At 48.0% G+C, this 19,263-nt stretch overlaps 1 protein-coding gene across 2 annotated transcripts; it reads right to left on the bottom strand.

Annotated features, from left to right (window-relative positions):
• Nucleotides 1–13,220: 13,220 nt before the first annotated feature.
• PLEKHF1 (pleckstrin homology and FYVE domain containing 1) lies at nucleotides 13,221–17,873 on the bottom strand. Of its 2 annotated transcripts, none has more exons than XM_083869858.1 (2): nucleotides 17,547–17,873; nucleotides 13,221–15,667 (listed from the first exon to the last, which is right to left on the bottom strand). In XM_083869858.1, the coding sequence occupies exon 2, from the start codon at nucleotides 15,653–15,655 to the stop codon at nucleotides 14,837–14,839; it is 819 nt and encodes a 272-aa protein (XP_083725984.1). In that variant the 5' UTR covers nucleotides 15,656–15,667; nucleotides 17,547–17,873; the 3' UTR covers nucleotides 13,221–14,836. The 2 variants fall into 2 exon arrangements, with proteins under 2 accessions (XP_083725984.1, XP_083725983.1); XM_083869857.1 differs by lacking the exon at nucleotides 17,547–17,873 and adding an exon at nucleotides 17,045–17,075.
• Between the last annotated feature and the right edge of the window lie 1,390 nt (nucleotides 17,874–19,263).

Raw genomic sequence — 19,263 nt, 5'->3', positions numbered from 1 at the left:
GTGATCTCTGTGTTGCTTTAAAGGAAATGAACCCTTTTAAGAACTCAGGCAGGCCTGTAGTGGGCACCCAGCAGTTGGCAGCAGCAGGGCTGGTGGGTGGGCTGATGTGCCAGTGCCATTATTGCTGTGAGCACCAAATGCCAGAGTGCTCAGTGTCCCAGCCATTGCTCACACTGGGGTGCTCAGTGTCCCAGCCATTGCTCACACTGGGGTGCTCAGTGTCCCAGCCACTGCTCACACTGGAGTGCTCAGTGTCCCAGCCATTGCTCACACTGGGTTTCAAGGCACTCCTAAGTTTGTAGGGAGAAAAATGTGCAGGTGTGTCTTCTTTGTATGTAAAAACAGGTGAAACTGCTCTGACAAGTTCATTTTTTTTGCCTAAAATAAAGGTCTGTCTCCATGTGTGTGATGAGGTTTCTTTAAGTTAAGGTTTAAATGGTAAAACTTTAAAGTCAGAAGCTGCTGTTGTATGCATTTGATTAATTCACTTCTGCAGGTACCATTTGCCTCTGGTAATTCAGTGCAGTGCAGGGCAGTGATTGTTCTCAGCATTTGATGACACTTTTTCAGGGATGTGAACAGGAGATGGAAATGAGTGGTAAATGGGCACTGCTAACCTTGTCAGAGTTTCATAAGGCCAAGCCTCAAATCAGTGGGGTTTCAGTTTCATAGGCAGATCGCACACACTGCAACTTCTTAAACATTTAAAAAAACTATATCCATTTAAAAATACTATTTTTATGAATCCAGTTACTTTTATTTGCAATTCTCCAGTTAATATCACAATTTAAATTCAGTCTTTCCAAAACAACACACTGCTAGCAGTGGCAGGTGATGGAATGATCCAGTGGGATGGAGTTGGCATCCTGTGCTCAGCTCTTCAAACCCACAATGAACCAAGCTGACAACTGTTTGTAAAGCAGGCTGGAGGAAAAATGGGGCTTCCTGTTAATCTCTAATAGTAGTTAGTATTTAAACAGACCTTTACAAGTTTCAGTGGTTTCAGACATCCATATCAAGACCCCCCATTTTACAGGTGTTCATAAATTTGGGCCCAAGCACAGGTAGTGAATGGATTATTATCACTTGTATCAGTGTAATAAATGTGGATGGAGTTTAAATCCTTTTACTCTGATCCTCTGCTCTCCTGTGATAGTCTTAAGAGTATTCTTTGAAATGCTTTTTATTATACCCTTAGAAATTGTAAACCAGTTAGAACTACACTCTTTGAGGCTTCACTGTGGTGTAAAAGGATCTCGTTTCACATGTATGCCAATAGAACTCTGGTCCAAGTAGCTCTGAGTTCTGCACAGACCAGTCCTAGCTTGTGTCAAACCCCACTTGTGCTGAGCTCCTGAGAAGCTTTATGCCATAGAGGAGCATGTTCTTAGTCGTGGCAATAAACTTTAACTTCTAGAGGTTTACAGGTGACTGGAGTAGAACCAGAAGAAAGGAACTGAATTCTGTTTGTTCTCTATATCTTTATTTAACAGGTTTGATGCTCATTGGAAGGTGGCAGGTACCTGTTTTCAAAGTGATAGCCATAGGTTTGCAGGCTGGTCTGAAGTACATTTCACTGCCAGCAATGGAATAACAGAAATGAGCTAAGTGCTCATCTCATGTGAATTTGGACTTAAGAGAATTAGGAAATGGCCACTCCTGATAGAACTACTTAGGGAAAATGAGCATGGCAGCCACAAAGACTTTGTGGTTTGTGTTTCAGTGGTTTATAACAGTTTATATTGCTGAATGCTGCAGGAAGAGCAGATTGTACCTTTAGTGCTCTTTCTGCAGCCCCATGCTGTCATATTGAGGTCACCATGAGTTTTGGTCTGTAGCCTTATGTGGGAATTTGGGTGAGTTAAAAACACCCTTCAGCAGATTTGATCATCTGAAGGGAGAAGAGCAGCTGCACGAGAGTGCTTTAATATCCATCTGTTGCTGTTCTATGGTAGAGACATGGCTGTCCACCACTGCATCCCTTGTTGGTGTTGGAAACAGCCACAGGCAGGGGATGGCATCTTCTGAAATCCATTCCAGCTGTGTAATGTCCAGGCTGAGTGTGAGGCACAGCCATTGCCTAGGAAACGAGGTGAGACAGTGCCAGCAGTTTTGGGAAGCAGCTGAAAGAGTCACTATAGGGAAATGTACGTATTTATATAAAGAAACCATCTGTGATGCTGGTTATTAACCTAGTTTGGTTGTAGATGTGACAGAAGCAAGCTAGGTTTTCACTGGCAGATGGTGTATTTTTAGTTAAAAATTCTTTTTTATTTGGGTTTGTTTAAGCTTTCTGATTTCGAAATAGAAAGCACCACAAAGTGTTCTGTTAGCAATGACAGGGAATATATATGCTCTTTTGAATTCCATTCTGAATTCAGATACAGATTAGTAATTGAGATGTGCCATCTAGTGGCAATTAGATTAATTCTTAAACTCAGCCTCTCAAGGCTGCCTCAGTGTCTGGATAACACAGTTAGTTACCTTTTTCTATGAACAGTAAGGTTGCAATTTTTTTTTCTCTTACTTTGCTATATTTCTAGCTTTAGTGAATTTGTATTAGACTAAAAATATCAGCCCAGCTACAGACTAGACTAGAATTTATATGCATTCCCTGCAGAAGTTGGCTCTTTGGAGTTTATCATCTGTGAGCTGTGACAGCACAAATATTTATTGCAGCTGCATGTCACACTTAATTCTAGTGAGAAAATACAGAATCAGGCAGAGGAGGGCAGTTTACTTTTTGATTACTGAAGGACAAGTGGATTTTGTGAGCTGAGCAGCAGCCAGTTTGCACAGGCAGGTTGTCCACAGTGGAACTGGCAAACCAGAGAGGAATGTGTTACCTGGAGGGCTGCGTTTCTTTGTGCCCCACAAAGGAGGGTAGCTCTTGGCTCATATTTGTCACATCATCTCTCACCTCTTAGGCAGTATGAAAAGTCCCAGGGGTTGGCATTCCGTGGGCAGTTTTTCCAAGGATAGCCTCTCTCCCTTCAGGGCTGCACAGCCACGCCTGCAGAGGGTTTTGCTGGGCAGAACATTCCCAAAGGAAACAGTCTCCTTCTCTCTCCCACAGGCCGCCGGAGGGCTGCTGGCAGGAGGGGGTGCTGTGCAACCATCTCAGGGGCACACACATTGTCCTTGTCCTTCCTTCCCAGGGCAGCGTGGGCTGGGGTTCCCCACGGGCTGCTGCTGCCCTGCCCGTGCCTGCTGCCAGGCTGGGGAGCTGCTCTGCTGCCTGAGCACGTTTGTTGAAGGAGGCTGAATGTTCTCCTGCAGCAATAGTTTGGATGGCTTGGGACACTCACCAGCTTCCCCATCAGTTCTGTGCTGTGAGGGGGTGAGGACAGCACCCAGTTGCTGGTGGGGGGCTGTGTGAGCTCAGTGGCAGTAGCAGTGGGGTGTGACACTACCAGCATGTTGTGTTTGATTGTTTCTCAGCATCATTTCGGATGGTTCCAGCAGCGTGGTGTGTGGCACTGTGTGCTGTAGCCTGGCTACAGCCTGCTGTACCCTGGCAGAACTCTTGTCCTCCTCACAGGTCACAGGTTAGAGCTCCTGCCATATGTGCTGCAGCACGTGGGGTGCAGGTGGGGTGGAATCACTGCTGTCACCTGCTCCCACTAACACTCACCCCTCTAGGGAGGAAGCCCCGTGCTCCAGAGGGCTGGGTGGGCCAGGACAGCTGCTCTTTTGAGGTACAATTCTGCTGGGCACACATGGCATAAAGCTATTGAGACCCAGTGTGTGTGTCCACATCTCTTTCAGATGACACCACACTGGTCTGATGATTGCAACCCAGTGAAGATGGGCATGCCTTTTCTCACTTTGGATGGCTTGTAGGAAATTAGAGCTACAAAACTCACTGGAAGATTATTGGAAGGGCATTGTAATATTTAACATCATTAAGCAATTTGATTTTACTCTCATGGCACACCTGCTCAGAGGATCTGGCCAGGTTTGCTTGTGCACATAGAGATGAGTCAAATCTTCACTTCATCTCCTGGTTCTTCTTGATTGTCAACGATTAACTAACTTTTTGGATAAACCTTTTCTTTCCTTTAGGACATCTTTTGTATCCTCCTGTTGCTGCCTTGCTGCTGGCCTTCCTGTGAGCCTTTGGCCTGTTGGGCTGACAGGAGGACTGGCATATGTGGTTTGCTGAAACTCCTTCAGTTTCCTGCTGAAACTCCTGTGATTGTCCTGCTGTCAGTGGAGGGTCTTGTTGAGGAGCTGCCTGTGCTGTGCTCTCACCAGTGTAGGGCCCCCTGGGCTGGACAGCAGGAGTGAATCCTCCCTTTGATGTAGTGGCATCCCTCACTATCCAGAGAGGCCTCCCTGTTAATTGTTCTGGTGCTTTCACTTACACACACTTCCAATCACTTATTCCAAAATTAATATTCCTGGTAAAAACTGTGCAGATTCATGTGGAGATTAAATTTTCCCTTTTTTTTTCCTCACAGAGTTGCAGCAGCTCCAGCAGTGCTCACTGGTGACACAGGGGCAGGCTCAGGGGTTGATCCTGTGTAGCTGCAGTGGTAGGACTCGCTGAGCTCAGTCTCCATCAGCAGTTTGGCAGCACTGGTGCAGCCAGAGGGTGTAAAAGCAATGCATTTCCCCCCCCCAGCTAAAAGCTCTTACAGAGAAAGCAATAGCTTAGGCTGTCACTGCTTGATCAGCTGATGTATAACTCCAGACTAATTGAGTAGCAGCCTTTCAGCTGGGCTGGAAAGCTTTTAAAAAACCAAAGGCCTTTGCATTGAAGTGAACTAAAGCTATTAGCCCCTAATTAAAACGTGAGGTTTCATCTTTACCTTTCTAAAGATCACAGAAATCTATGTATTTTTCAGGCTGTAAGCCAGAAATCAAACATTCATCATGTAATTGCAGTAAGTGTGGGCTAATACTTCTCATTAAGTGTGATTTATGAATTCCAGAAGAGCCCACAAGGTAAATATATAAAATTATTCTGAAGTCTGCAAAAATGAAGGTATTCATTTCTTTGGATGACTGTTCAGCAGGAAGAATTTAACGTGAACATTACAGCTTTCAACATTCAGTACAGACACTGCGTTTGGACACCTGTACCTTTGCAGTTCCCTCCCTGCTCATCTTTCACCCCAGCTCACCCTTCAGCTGTCAGCAGGGAGAGCAGTGTGGCTTTGAGGCAAGCCCATTCTGCTGGGCCTCAGGAGATCTATCACCTTCTCTGGCTCTTCTGCCTGTTTGCTGGGTGACCTTGAGTAACTTGCCATCTAGATCCTGAATGTGCTTTTTGTTAAACACTTTGTAATCCATCAGTAGGAAATGGTGTGTTACAGAAATACGATAGCACTGCTCTGCAGCTAACCAGTCTCTGATCCTGCAGTCAGGACATGAGCATCAAAGAAGGAATTTAATAAATGCTAGTAGAGGTTCACAGCAATTAGGACAAAGAAGAAACTGCTAAGTTTTGAAATGTGGCTACTTTCTTTGTGTCAGGAGAGTGAAAGATTTACACTGATGTTTGACCTTAACTAATTAGACCCTGTACAGGAGTGTCTAACAGGATGCAAATGTTTTATATTCCTTATTTCCTGCTCAGCTTCAGTAGGCAGGAGTGATTTAGGGTGAAATTAAATCTGTCCTGTGCTCTGACATGCTGCTTTGGAGTAGAGCACTCTCAGATTACTTTGTACATGAAATCTGAAGACAGAATGAAGGGGGGTTTATTTCTGTATCAGTCAGTGAGATATGATGAATAATCTTTGTAATTTGGGTTCATTCTAAAAACACAAAAGCTTTGAAGGTGTTATTTTTACCTCACCCTGCTGCAGGTCCCTGAGCAGCTGAGATGTTAAGGCAAAAGAATTGGAGAATCAGAATCAGCTCCTGAATATTCACAGAGATCTGAGTGTTTGCAGTGGGAGAGACCACGGAGCCAGTGCAGGTTTAGCCTCAACTATAGCCCCGAGGTGCTGGCATTCCCTCACAGCTGGAGGAGATCTGCCTCTCCTTAAGGAGTACACCTGGCCTGGGTGTAGGTAAGCTCATTCTTCTGATATTGCTATAGATTCCCAAAATTAGTTTTTTGTTCTCACCCAGCTAACTGTCCAATGGATATTTCCTCTCCATTTCTTCCCTCTCCCTGGCACACAATTCTGTTTGATACTAATGGAAGTTTTCTGCAAGAAAGGAGCCCAGGGCAGCTCTGATTTTTTGACTGCTATCTGCATTTACCCAAACCTCTCTGGCTCTACAAATCCTACTCTTTCAGGGCAAAAATAAGGGGGCCATCTCACTTTTCTACCTTGCTCTTCCAGGTAAATTTTAAACCCTACATAACCAGTATTCCAAAATCCTAAGTTAGAAACTTGCTCCCTTTTAGAGCAGTGTGGGATACAAAAGACACAAAAGCTGAATGTAATATTTGGAGTTGAGAGAGATGGGGTGCAAGAGCAAATGCTTGGTTGCTCAACAAAGCAGGGGATAGGGCAAAATGGTCCAGAAGATGGTAGATTGAAGCAGAATACTTGCTGAAGCATCAGTATGAGTCAGCTACCTGCTCTGTGCCTATCTCTGAGCCACAGTTCATGCAGCAGACTTTGACCAAACTGCAGTTTATTAATGGCTGATGCAGGAACAAAGTCAGTAATAAAAGTCTAACTAGGGTGCTGGTGAGGAAGGCTCCTGGATCTGATTTGCTGGCTTCCATAAAAGGGGCTTACATGCTTTTCCCAGCCATTCTCTCCAGGAATCTGTGTATAAAATATTTATTCCATAACCACAGCAAACATCTCCTGGCAGCCGCCTGCAGACTAGGCTTTCTGCTGTCTGAAGTTTAACTCTGCAGGAGCCCGTGCTGACGCTCAGGCTAATCCTAATTTCGGACTTTCGTGTCCTCGACCCGGCCCCGTGGGACTGGGGCTGCTGACAATGGCAGCAGCACATCCCTGGTGAGTACGGGGTGAAGATCAGCCCTCACATTGTGCCACTAATGTTAGGTACTGGTGAGGATAAGAAGGAGCACTCTTGTAGTGCTTTACATCTTCAAAGTCTAACTGACTAATTAAGCTGCCTTGTGACAAAAGTATGTATTTATGTTGTGCCTGATGTAACTGTGCTGTATTGTGCAACAGACCAAAATTGGATGGTGTCTGCAGATAGCAATAAGGAAATCAATTAACCAACTACTGGCTGCCCACACCCCAGCTTCAAAGCTGCCCCATGTCCTTTGGTCAGCCTTGGCCTGTCTTTGGGAACCTCGGATGTTCATGGGAAGCTGCATGTGCCAAGTGTTTAACAATGTGGTTGCAGTGTTTTGGCAGCAGCTCCATGTCCAGCCGCACCATGTCTCAGCCCTGCCCAGAGGATGCAGTGCTCCTGAGTTAAACCCAGACACTGCTAGGCTTAGCCCAAGAGCCCCAGCTCTGTGCTGCTGCTGTGCTCTAAGTGCAGCATCGTCCTGCTCTGTGCTGGTGGCAAAGGAACACGAGGTCACACTGAGCTGTGCTGCCACAGTGAGGAATAGAGAGGATGCTCTGCTTTATCTGCAAGATTTCAAAACCTCATTGGGCAGCAAAGCCACCTCCCCACAGCACCCCCATGCCTGTCAGAAGGTGCAAACATTGCCATGAACCTGCAGTCAGCAGAGCCCTGAGTATTGGTAAGTGCCACAGAACCCTGACTGCAGAGTGCTGACCTATTTTCAGTCAGGAAGGAGCTTGAGGTCACTGGGCTGATGTTTCTGACGTTACAAGCTCAATGCTCAGCAGTGAGTCAGAAGGTAACAAGAAGGTTAAGACAGAAAGGAAACCAAGAAGTAAATGTAGTTAGGTCATTGAACAATTCTAGGTAGCAGCCACATCTTGAGCAGTCTGTGCAGCCTGCTGGGTCCACTCGTGTTTGTCCTTTTGGAGCCAAGGAGGGCATTGCAGAGCTGTGAAGGGTACAGAGAATAACACTGTATGGGAGGGCACCTGTGTAAAGATGGGCTGGTTTAGACTGTTCCACCTGGAAAAGGCACCAGTGAGGGGAGAGTTTGTCACAGCTGTGGCTGGCACAGAGATATAGAATAGGAGGAACAATGAATAGAATAGGAGGAACAATGCTGTGGTGTGGAAGGCATGGTGCACCTCTTGAACTGGCAGAGGTGAGGGGAAATGCCTGTTCACACAGTGTGACAGGGAACTGTGGAGCTAATTGGCACAGGATGCTCAAAGTGCCAAAACAAAAATGTGTTCAGAAAGTTATTAGGCAGACTGAGAGAGAGGACTGGTCACACGGGGCCAGGACCAACCACAGCCTCCACAAGCCTCTCACAGGCTGACAAGAGACTAAAGCAGCAGCAGTATTGCTCTGTCACTGCCTCTTGGATGCTGTGCCTCATGATTTTGGGATAGGTAAACTCTGGTTCTGGGTTAGTAAGACTCCTTTCATGTTCTCCCAATTCCTGCAGCATTGTGCCAACACATGTGAGTAAAATACAATGTATGAACTGCCAGAGCAATCGTGTTCTGAAAAAAGCTTGGCATTTTCTGTGTTGTACAAAAGGGGTTTCCTGTGCTAGGGAAGACCTGCCCATTTGCCTTTGTGCCTTTTATGCTGCTCAGGAGTGGAGCCTTCCTCTCTCACTGCTTTCCCATGTACAAACAAGTGATTAAGCAGAGGACCTGACCTCTCCTGGTCCATCAGTTGCAATCAGTTACTTCATTATCTCAAAATTGCAGTATCAACTTAAAAATTAAACCAAATGCCTTTGTTGCACTGCAGAGAAAATATCTTCAAGCCACCAGAACTCAAAGCACTAAGCCACATTTTTAAAGAGGGAAATCTTTATTCACACACTTTTAAAATGGAAGTTGTAGCAAGATATAGTCATGCTATTGCTTTGTTTTGCAGAATCTCTCTCTATATATATATTTATATACATTTTAAAAGCTGCTTCTCTTCCCCTGTCTTGCTGTCATTCCTAAACCTGCAGCCAGGAACTCTCCAGCTCACACTCACCTTGAGGTGCCTATTGTGCAGGGCTGGTACAGCTGGGAGGGAGGCCCTGCTTGCTGCAGCCTACTCCCAGTGGATGAGCTGGCCTCAGGAAAATCCAGCCTCCAGAGGCAAATTCTGGTGGGGAGGATGAGCAGGAGGAGAAAGTTCCAGTGCTCTGAGTGGGAGGCAGAGCTGTGTGGGAGGTGATGAGCCTCCAGACAGCTGTTAAACCACATCTGTTCTGGAGCAGCCTGTCAAAACCTGTGTCCAGGGTGCTGTGTTGCTAATGCTTGGGCAATGACCAGCTCCTCTGCCAGCTTCCAGCACTAGGACCCTTCCCCCATTTCCCAAGGGGAGCACATTTCCAGTGTTGAGGGCTCCCCCATTCTTTATGCACTGCCCAGATGGTTCTCCCAAAGGGTGAGGGTGCTGGAATGGGGGGAAAGGTCTCAACCAACAAACACTTCCTTTTGAATCCCTTCTGTGACACAGGCATGGTTGGGCTTTGGAGTGTCCCTGAGGAGAGAGGGAGGATGTCAGCTGGTGTGAGCAGTGCTTACTGGTAGATTGTTGAGCTCTGCTGCTCCAGAGGGCTGTCCTTAAGCTCCAGAGTGTGCTGTAAGGGCTGCCCCTGCCTCAGGGCTACACCAGCTGCATTCCAGATCCCGTTTTTATGGAGCTAACACACCTTCCACTGCTATATTATAAGGAGCAGCAGCAGTACAGTTAAGTCCTGAAGTAGCCAAGCGTGGCAGTCTCCATTTGTCATCCTCCCCAGATGAACAGCTCTTTGCCAGTGGATTTTGTAGAACCTCTCATCACTGAAGCTGTTTCCTTGCAGACAGATGGCTGCAGTGTGTGACACCCCGAGTGCCTGTGGGAGCCAGGGCACACAGAGGGCTTTGCTCAGCCCTCGAGGGTTGTCTCTGCCTCGAGCCTGGTGCTGCTGAATGAACAAATGCAGCCTCACAGCCCGCGGGACGGGGCCACCCCCCGCAGGACGGATGTGCTGACACCAGGCTGTCTCTGCTGAGGTTTGGGGGAAGGCATCTGCCCTGCCTGAGCCCCAGCAGAGAGCTGTGCTGCAGCCCCAGCAGGGTTAATGCACAGCATCACTGCTGCTCCCCTGGGCTGCACAGACAGCTGTGGGTAGGAGTGTGTCAGGGAGAGCAGCTGGATGCTGCCAAGCCACTCAAAAGCAGCCTCTCCCCAGAGAGGAGCCAGCCCTGCAGGCAGTGTGAGGCTCCCTGCTGCCCAGGGGCTGTGCAGGGGAGGATGCTGTGCCCCAGCCCCGGAGGGCTGGCACTGGGGAACAGGGCTGCCTCACAGGGTGTGCAAAGCCCTTCTGGACTGTGAACGCCACCTGGCTCCTGGAGGCTGCTCAAACAGGAAACAGATGTGCTCAAGGACATTTTGGGGAGGATCTAGAGACTCATGTTAGTTTGCCTGGAACTTGCTGCTGAGCACTCACCAAGTCAGAGGCTCTGAGGGAAGGCTCTGTGACCCAGGTGCTGGTGGCTCTGGTTTGTGGGTTGGTTCTGGCCCTCACCCCTATTGGAACTGTTTGAGTCACCTGAGGATGGCTGTGGGGGCACTTCTGAAAGCACTCTGGAAATCCTTTTTATAAGAAGCCACTAAGGCTCTGGTTTTACCTTATGTGTAACTCTTCCTGTATAAAACGTGAGGTTTTTTTCTTGTTGCTGTTAGAGGGAAAGAGACCTGTCTGGCCTTGAGTTAATGCTTTATCCTTCTCAAATCCATTTTTTCCATAGGTTGTCACCAAAACACATTGTATTTATGGTTTATAAAAGGAGAGGTTGGCCAAAGCTCAGGAATCCCTTGCTGCATGGGGCAGGATCATAGGTAGCAGGATCACAGGTAGCAGGATGGCTGCTGGCAGCAGATGCTCTGCCCCAGGCTGTGTGCAACAGAAGGTGCTGCACAATAGAGCTTTGCTAAGTAAAACCTTTTATCTTGCTGTCCTCCTCCTTTTTCTCTTCCCTTCCTACAGTCACAGACTGGGGAGGTTGTGTAACTCACTCTGGGCTGTGAAGCTCTCCTTAAGAGGTTTACAGAAAACCTGCTCATTGCTTCTTTGCATTTCTGGCCCTTACTGGAATTGAAGTCAAATTCCAACTTTGGTGTTCCTCAGGGTTCACCAGCCCTTCACACCAGCTCCCGGCCTGCCTCCTCTCTTCCACCTGCAGCACAGGACTACAGGCTGTGCTTGGGGGTTTTGTGAACAAGGTCACAGGCAGGAGAGGCTCCTCTCTTACACCTGCATGGCACTGGGGCTGTTCCTGCCTGTGACATGTAACACCAAGCAAACTTGGCTGGGTATTGCCCCTGCAGTGCTTTACACCCTGGTAAAACACTCTCTCTTCTCCAGGCGCCCTGGGCACCATCCCCAGCACACAGGTCTTGGGCAAGGGTTTCTTGCAGCTGTTTTGTGTCCACCATGGATAGAACAGCAGTGTAACAGCTCCTTCCTACCAGCACCATTCTTAAAGGTCCATGGCCTGGAGTAGAAAGAGTGAAAAACAGAAACCTGTACTTTTCCTTGGAGACACCACTTTACAGCTCAGGAGCAGCTGAGACTGTATGTACTTCCTCAGTTCCTTCTCCTAATCAAAAATTCAGGCCGAGTGAGGAACATGAGAAACTGCCTTCCAGCAGAAATGAGTTGGAAGAGGCTGTGAGCTGTGGCAGAGCCAGAAATCCAGCTTGGATAGAAACTGAATGTTTGAGTAACTGGGACCAAGACCTGGTTGGAGCAGCTGGCTCAGTTTTCCCTCCTGAGTGCTTGAGAATGCTGAGTCAGCACCATGCTGGGAGCTGCTGGTGTGTGCCTGAGCTGTGCCTTGGGACAGCAAAACACGCAGCTTTCCTTGAACCTTTTTGATCCTTTCAGTTGATTTGCAGAGTAAATCTCCCCATTACCGTCTCTTAAGCTTTCATGACTGGCTGCTGCAGCAGTGCCACCCTCTTCCTCCCCAACCAACTCTGGAGAGAAGAGGATGGTGTGCAGTGGGGACACCTTCACCCTGCCGTGCCCTTTGGGCTGTGACACCTTCAGGCAGGGGTTGAGCAAGGAACCCCTTCTGGCCAATGATCCCCATTCTTTGTGTCTGGGAGCCTTCAGGAAGAGGCTGTGACCCCACAAACCCTCCAGCCTGCAGATGTTTCCCAAGGTGAGCACTGGAGCTGCTGCTCTTCCTGGCCACGTGGGGCTGCAAACTGGAATAAATCTCTGGTAGGGCCTTTATTTAGCTAAAATAGAGAGAGCACAAACCATCAGGAAATGCCCTATTAATGCACTGGAGATAGAATCAGGCTGGAAAACTCCAGGCTGGACTGTAACAGCACACAGCCTGTGATTTAAAACCCATGTGTTCAGCAGGCCAGGAGCCAGCAGCCCCAGGCTCTAATCCCAGTGCTGAGCTCTGCAACAGAACTTCAGGAAGCAGGGGAGAGGCTTTGTTTAAATTTCCCCATGTTTTCCTGGGCAGGATCCTTTTACCACAGGCATTAAAAGTTAAAGAATTGCTTGGTTTCTTGGGGCTTCCAGTTGATGGAAGATGTGTGCATCTCCCCAAAAGCCACCAGCAACATGCACCAAAAAGGGGGCTGGATTGTTTTTGGTGGTTTGTTTGGGTTTTTTCTGCTATTTCCTTTTTCCCTGCTGTGATTAAGAAAAGCTCTTGCTCACCAAGAAGGCATTCTTTAGAGGCGTGCCTGTCCCTCATTAGAGCATAAAAGCAGTTCATAGGTCTTTTGGGGCTGGCAATAGTAAGAACTTTGAACACAAAGTAAGCTGATCTCTAACAGAACTAAGGATTAGGTTCAAAACTGCAATACAATTGTGATTGGATGCAGATTCAGCAGCTGGGCTATTTTTGGCTCGTGAACCACTCTAATGGCTGTTTATTTTTAAGGTCATTTTCTGTTTGCATAGCATATACACCCTTCTGGTGGGTGGGAGGCTTTGAAAAAACAATCACTGCTGTGCAGAGTTAGGAACTAAGCCTGGAGAGGGATGGAAAAAACAGAACTTGGTGTACTTATTGCTTTAAAGCCCAAAAACATCTGCTTAGGTCATAAGGTTTGCTGGCCCACTCTGAGCTGTGTCCCCACCGGAAAAATACCATTCCAATTAATACAGACTACTGCAGGGGATAGCAGAAGAGTTGGGAAAAGTCTGTCAGACAACAACATGGTAAAAATAGAAAGGAAGCATCAGATTTAATGCCCTTACCTTCAAGCAGTAAATAGAAACCAGAGCAGTCTCCCCACAGCTGAGGAGTCACAACTTGTGCTGGGCTGGCCAGGCCTGGATCCCAGCTCTTGTTAAAACTCTTGTTCAATAATAACACACTTTATTGTCCTGTTTTCCTGGCTCTTTCCTGTTGGCCGTATCTTTATTCACACCCAGTCAAGTGATACAAATTCACTGGAACAGTAGCAGTTTATAAAAGACAGTAAGAATAATTATCTTGAACTGAAATTTAAAAAAACCCATGGCCAACCATCTAAGCAATGCACTGCTTGTAACAGGTCATGGTAAGGAAACATTTTAGAACATTGGCAGTGAATTCCCAGCTATGTTGCTTTTCCAGACCAAAAAATACACAATACAAAAAATATACTAAAAGTAATAACAGAGTTTGTAGAAATGTCTGCTGCAAAACCATTGCTGTTGTCTGATTTCCTCTATATTTACTCCCACGCTACATTATCATAGAATACTTGAATAAACACAGTTTATTGCTAACTGAATTTGAACTTTAAAGTTGATCTCAAGTAAACCATAAAGTCTTTGGCTCCCGTGCTTGAAGCACATAAAGGACCTTAACTTTGGACTCGTGAGACTGATAAGGCAGGAGGTGAGCCCACAAGTGAGAATCCGATGCCTTGGGCAGCAGCCCAGGAGGGAAGGGGAAGTTGAAGTGCTGTACTTCACAGGATCTTAATTTGGGGCTTTTTCCTGGATTTTTAAAGACTCTTAACAAGTCTTCCCTGGACTGTCCTTTTACCTGATAGGCTTGAGTTTTTCAAGTTTCTAGTAATCTGGTAGAACTGCCTGTGTTTGAGACCTGGGCTCTGCAGTTGGTTGGGTGAGCTGCAGTACCTCTCCCCCTCCATATTTCACTGCTCAGTGTCATTTTCCCTCTCCCTTTCCCCTCTCCTTCCTCCTCCTGGCCCAGTACCACTGGCACGGCCTCTTTCCATGGGAGAGAGCTGGATGCTCCAGTGCTTTGCTGGGGCTGCTCACACTGAGCCCCAAACAAGCTCCCTGCACTCGAAGTACCATTCTCTGAAGTGTTTCCAGCCTGGAGAGAAGCAGGTGAAGAGAGGGAAGCCCGAGCTGGCCTTGCAGTGCAGGGATGGGCAGCTGTTCCCCCAGGCTGGCACACTTGCACTGACAATCTCAGAATGCTCATGGGAAGCAGCATCCAGAGTGTCCCTTGCTGTGACAGAGGAACAACACACTGTGAGCAGGCAAATGTGCTCAGCTCCGGGATTTCTTGCTCCTTTTTCTTCCAAGAGCCAATCTCAAAACATTCCAAATGAGATGTTCACATTGCTGTGTTTTAGCAGAGAGGAAGAATAAGGCACCAAAGGTGAGCTCGTTTGGCCAAGACTGACCCACAGGGCTCTGCCCCAGGCCTCAATGCTCTTCCTGAGCTGTTCTCTCTGTGCTCACATCGTATGAGGGTTCTCAGAGGGCTGGTACCCTCATCTCTGCTCTGACACCGCACACAGGGGCCAAGATCCACCTTCCCAGGCACGGCCTCCAGAGAAAACATCCAGAGAGACACACTGGAGGCCAGAGCTTGGCTTCCCAGTGTCTAAACGCCTCCCAGGGAGGTCAGCTGTGGAAAGATGACCAGGATACCGCTGAGGTATAAAACTCAGTGTCTGCTGGCCACTGCTCAGCTTTCTCGTCATCAGACTTGTCGCTGTCATCGCCGCTGGAGGGTTCGTAGCCCACGGCGGAGCGGATCGGCTCCGCCTGCCCGCGATCCGCCTCTGCCTCCTTCTTCTCCTCCGCCAGCAGCTGCCTGTAGCACAGGTTGCAGACCCTCAGGGGCTTGGGGGACAGCCGGGGCATCAGGAACCTGTGCCTGGAGCAGTCTGCGCACACGACGAAGCCGCACTTGCGGCAGTGGTGCCTGCGGGTGAGCGTGGAGAACTTGGTGTGCGTGCAGCGCATGCAGATGTCCGTGGCCTTGTCGGGGATCCAGGGAGCCGCGTGCTCCCGGCAGGGCTGCCGGCCCGTTTTGGTCAGCAGGTGCTTGATGCACTCCTCCAGATGGCTGATCCACTCTTTTCTCTCTGTCAGGGAGGCTGCTGAAACCACAAAGGACTTCTTGGAGGTTTTAATCATCCAGCGGTTCTTCATCTGCAAGGTGTCTGGCAGCATCTCCAGAGTGACATCTTCAAGGGGGATGATGTGCTGGGAGTTGTACTTCCTTTTGTTGATGATTATGCTGCCGTAGACCAGGATGTCGTTGAAAAGGAAAAATATGCGAGGCTTCGGTTTCTTGCGGCATTCTTTGGTCAGAATCCCTTCTCCCAGCAGGACCCTGCCCGGCAAGGACAAGGGCTGTCCAGAAGCCCCAAAGCAGTTTTCCACAGCAGCAATGCGCTGGCTGTTGATCTCGGTGTTTGCCAGGTGGTCCACCATCTCCAGCTCACTCTGAAGAGAGGAAAACAAAGAGGGAAGTGGTGACACTGCAGACATCTGCACCAGGGTGAAGGTGAGTAGCCAGTGTAAACACAGGTGAGAGGCTTCTAATGCAATCTGAGGGTCCAGATAATCTCATCAGCACTCCTCACTTTAGTTTGTTACCTTTCTAAATAAAATCTTCAAATTTTCTGACCTCATTTCTCAACAGCCCAGCCTATAGTGGGATGGTTCAATTTGCAGCAATGGAAAGCCCTTGAAGGCACAGCCAGGTCTCCCTGGTTGTGCTTTTTACCAGCCTGCCTGTGTGCCCTTAGAAAAGAAAACTGCTTGGTCTGAACCTGATTTTATGCAGATCCATAGATCTGCATAAAAGGCTCTTGAGAGCAAGCCTCCCATTTCTGACTGCACACCTGCTGTCTCAAGGATTGGTTACAGACACACACACTCCCCACAGCTCCATTCTGGGCCAGAGCTGAGGCAGGAACCAAAGAAAACTCCGCGGTATCACTTGTTCCTGCTGGTCTTCCATGCATGACAAAAAAGGTAAAAAAAAAAGAAATTACAAAAGCCATCATGATGTGAATAAACCCACACAAGCTAAGCCTTTCCTCCATTATCCCAGGACTGATGGTGCTTCCAAATGAAAGACACATCATTCTGAAAACAGTGTGAGCTCTGCTGAAGGGGAAGTGGAATGCAGCACACTCATCTCTCCCTCACCTCTGTACCCTCCTTCTTACACAATCTGGGGGGTTGACAGAGTGCTGGGTTTTTGTTCTAACAGGAAACCCAGGTGAGGATAACTCTGAAGTGAAAGCAGCTGCTTGCCCTTGGCAGTCTGCAGTAAGGAAGGCGCTCCCTCCTGTAAGTCGATTTTTTTGTTGCCCCTTGTAGGCTGGAGGGTGCTGCCCCAAGGCCAGCTGGCCATGGGAATGTGAGTCATTTCCTCCTGCAGCGAGGTAGCTCAGGCATCACGAGGCAGCTCCGAGATCACAGGGGCATGTGCTGTTACCCTGGTGCCTGCTAATGGTTCATCCAACCACTCACCCAGAGCTCTCTCCACTGGCATCCCTGTGCTCCCTGCCCACATCCCTGCTGCCAAGGAGGCTGGAGGGAAGGGAAGAGGAGGATGACAATATGCCTGGTCCTGTGTGTGTGGGACAATCTAGCCTTGCCCCTCACCCGCAATAACCCCTTTGCTGTGCTGGAAGGGAAACCACAGAGCTGCTGCTGAAGGCTGCTGCACACCGTGAACCTCTCACCTGACCCATCTGGCAGACAGACCGGGCAATTCCTCTGAGTTCCCAAAACTTCCTTCTCCAGGGTGAAAAAGCACAAGGCCAAGACACAGGTTTAGCCATGGGAGACCCAAATGAAGTGACCTACCCTGCAGAAATAGCTTTCACTGGGAGGCACTGAGTGGCGAGTGCTCCTGAAGAGCTGCTTTCCCGAGGTCCCCCTGGAGCTGAGGGAAGGATGTGTATCCTCAGGGCCTCAAAGCACTGGAATGCACTGGATGGAGCTGGGCACTGTCAGGCACATCCACTCGTGGGTGGGCAGCTCACATTTACTGACTGCTCTGGCAAGGCTGCAGCCAGAGGGGGAATCCAGGGGCTGAAATCACACCCCAACCAACCTGCCATGGCACAGGCATGCAGCAGCTGGGCAAAGGGTCTGTTACTTGTCATCAGAGAGGAGAGAGCCTCCATCCCCCACGTGGACCCATCAGCCTGAGTGGAGGAGAGGAGATGCCCTGCTGCAATAAGCACCGTGTGCTTTTACCTTCTCCCTCTCAAATACACAAATTAGGCTGTAAAACACAGGCTGGGCAAACTCTTGTCCACAACCATGCACCAAACTGCCTGACTAGGGCTACCCAGACTCTCACCTGTCCTGGGATGTGGTCTCTCCACAAATCCCTGGATGAGGAGTTTCTGTGTGAAACAGCAAGATGAGCACACAATAAAGGAAAATCTCCAATTACAGCTTGGGATCCTTGGTGTGCAAAGAATGCAATAATATACGTCAGCTCAATGGAGCTTTTGGCACCAGCAACACCAAATGGGATAAACCAAAGCAGTCCCACCAGTTTCTTTTCCTCACACTGCTGTGTTATGGAGCTCTTAGCCTACCTCTTACTTTTATTTTATGTAGTTTAGAAGCATGGCCCAACCTCTCCAGAACTTATGGTACTTGACATAACTCTATTTCTAGGGATCTCTGCACACCAGATTCCAGTGGAAACTAAAATATTTTGTCAGATATAAAGACCTTGGCTGCACAGAACCAGGAAACCTGAGCTCATTTTCAAAGAGGAGCTGTAAGCTCTGCTGCTGTGAAAGCTTTAGCTGTTGCATTGACCTGAGTCCCTGCACAGGCCAGAAAGCTCTTGGACGTACTGCACAGAGCAAAAGGAGAAGGGGCTGGACACAATCCTGTAATGTGAAAAAAAATGAAGGTGAGCTCTCATTACACATTCTACCTGCAGGTATGTCCTTACTCCTCCACCCTCTGGTTTGCTACCTAGTTAAAGTATCTCGAGTTAACCTAAGAAAAGTCAATTCTGTTCTGTAGTGGGAAAATCTTCTCTGCTAAGACTAAAATTGTTGGCGACTCTAGCCCAGGTTATTTCTTGAAGGAGTTTTCCTGGGATGCAAAAGTAGAATGTTTTCTTTCCATCTCTCTCCCTGCTCAGGCGTAAGCAACTGGAGAACAGCACATACACATAATAAAAAGTAAAACAAAACAAAACAAAATAGTAGGAGTGGGATTTACAGTGCCTGCCTTCAGGCTTGGACAACTCACTCACTCTATCCCCCTGTGTGCTTCCTGTTCAGGTAAGGGGGGAGAAACAGCATCTGAGGGACTGACTCATCACATCCCACCACAAGCCAGATCCATCCTGCCCTGAGCTCCACACAGCACTCGGTTTGACTGACCACATAAAACCCAATTTCATGCTCATACTGTGACTCACTGCAAATAATCCACAGTTTGGCTTTGGAATGCAAGCGCTTTGTGAATCTGGTAAATAAAGATAGCTGCTGAGTGTTACTGTGGTCTCCTTTCCTGGGAGATGAGAGCCTCTCCCTTTGGAACAAGGAAGTTTTATCTACTTTATTCCTCTTGATAAATGTTTTTTTTTCCTGCTTGCTCAAGTTTGCTGTGTCAGGTCAGCAGGGTCACAGTGCTTATTACCAAGTGCTACATATGCCCATGTGCCACATGCAGCAGCAGCAGCTTACCCAGCTGAAATTAGGGTGGCAAGATGTGTTTTTCTGGCGTGCTGCTTTTCACAGAAGTTTTTGGCATGGCAAATTCTGGGGTTGTTTTTTTCATCAAGATCTGTTGGTTCTGCATGTGATCAAATACTATGCAGTGAATATGACATGTTCAAAGGAAAAAAAAATACATCTTGGCACTCCACTGCACAAGAAGCACACCACAACACTCAACAATGAGTGCTTGTTCACTTGTGATTATAAACAGCCCTGTCGATGCCTGCCAGGCACAGCATTTCAACTTAAGCTCACGGGTCAACAAGTCTGGGGTATGTTTTTCAAGTCTGTATGTATCCAAGGCTTAGGTGTACCACTGTAGAGAGC

The sequence above is a fragment of the Zosterops lateralis genome (genome assembly GCF_965231275.1).
Source record: "Zosterops lateralis genome assembly, chromosome: 12".
Taxonomy (NCBI): domain Eukaryota; kingdom Metazoa; phylum Chordata; class Aves; order Passeriformes; family Zosteropidae; genus Zosterops; species Zosterops lateralis.
Note: the sequence above shows the minus strand (reverse complement) of the source record. Positions and strands in the feature narration are given on the sequence as shown.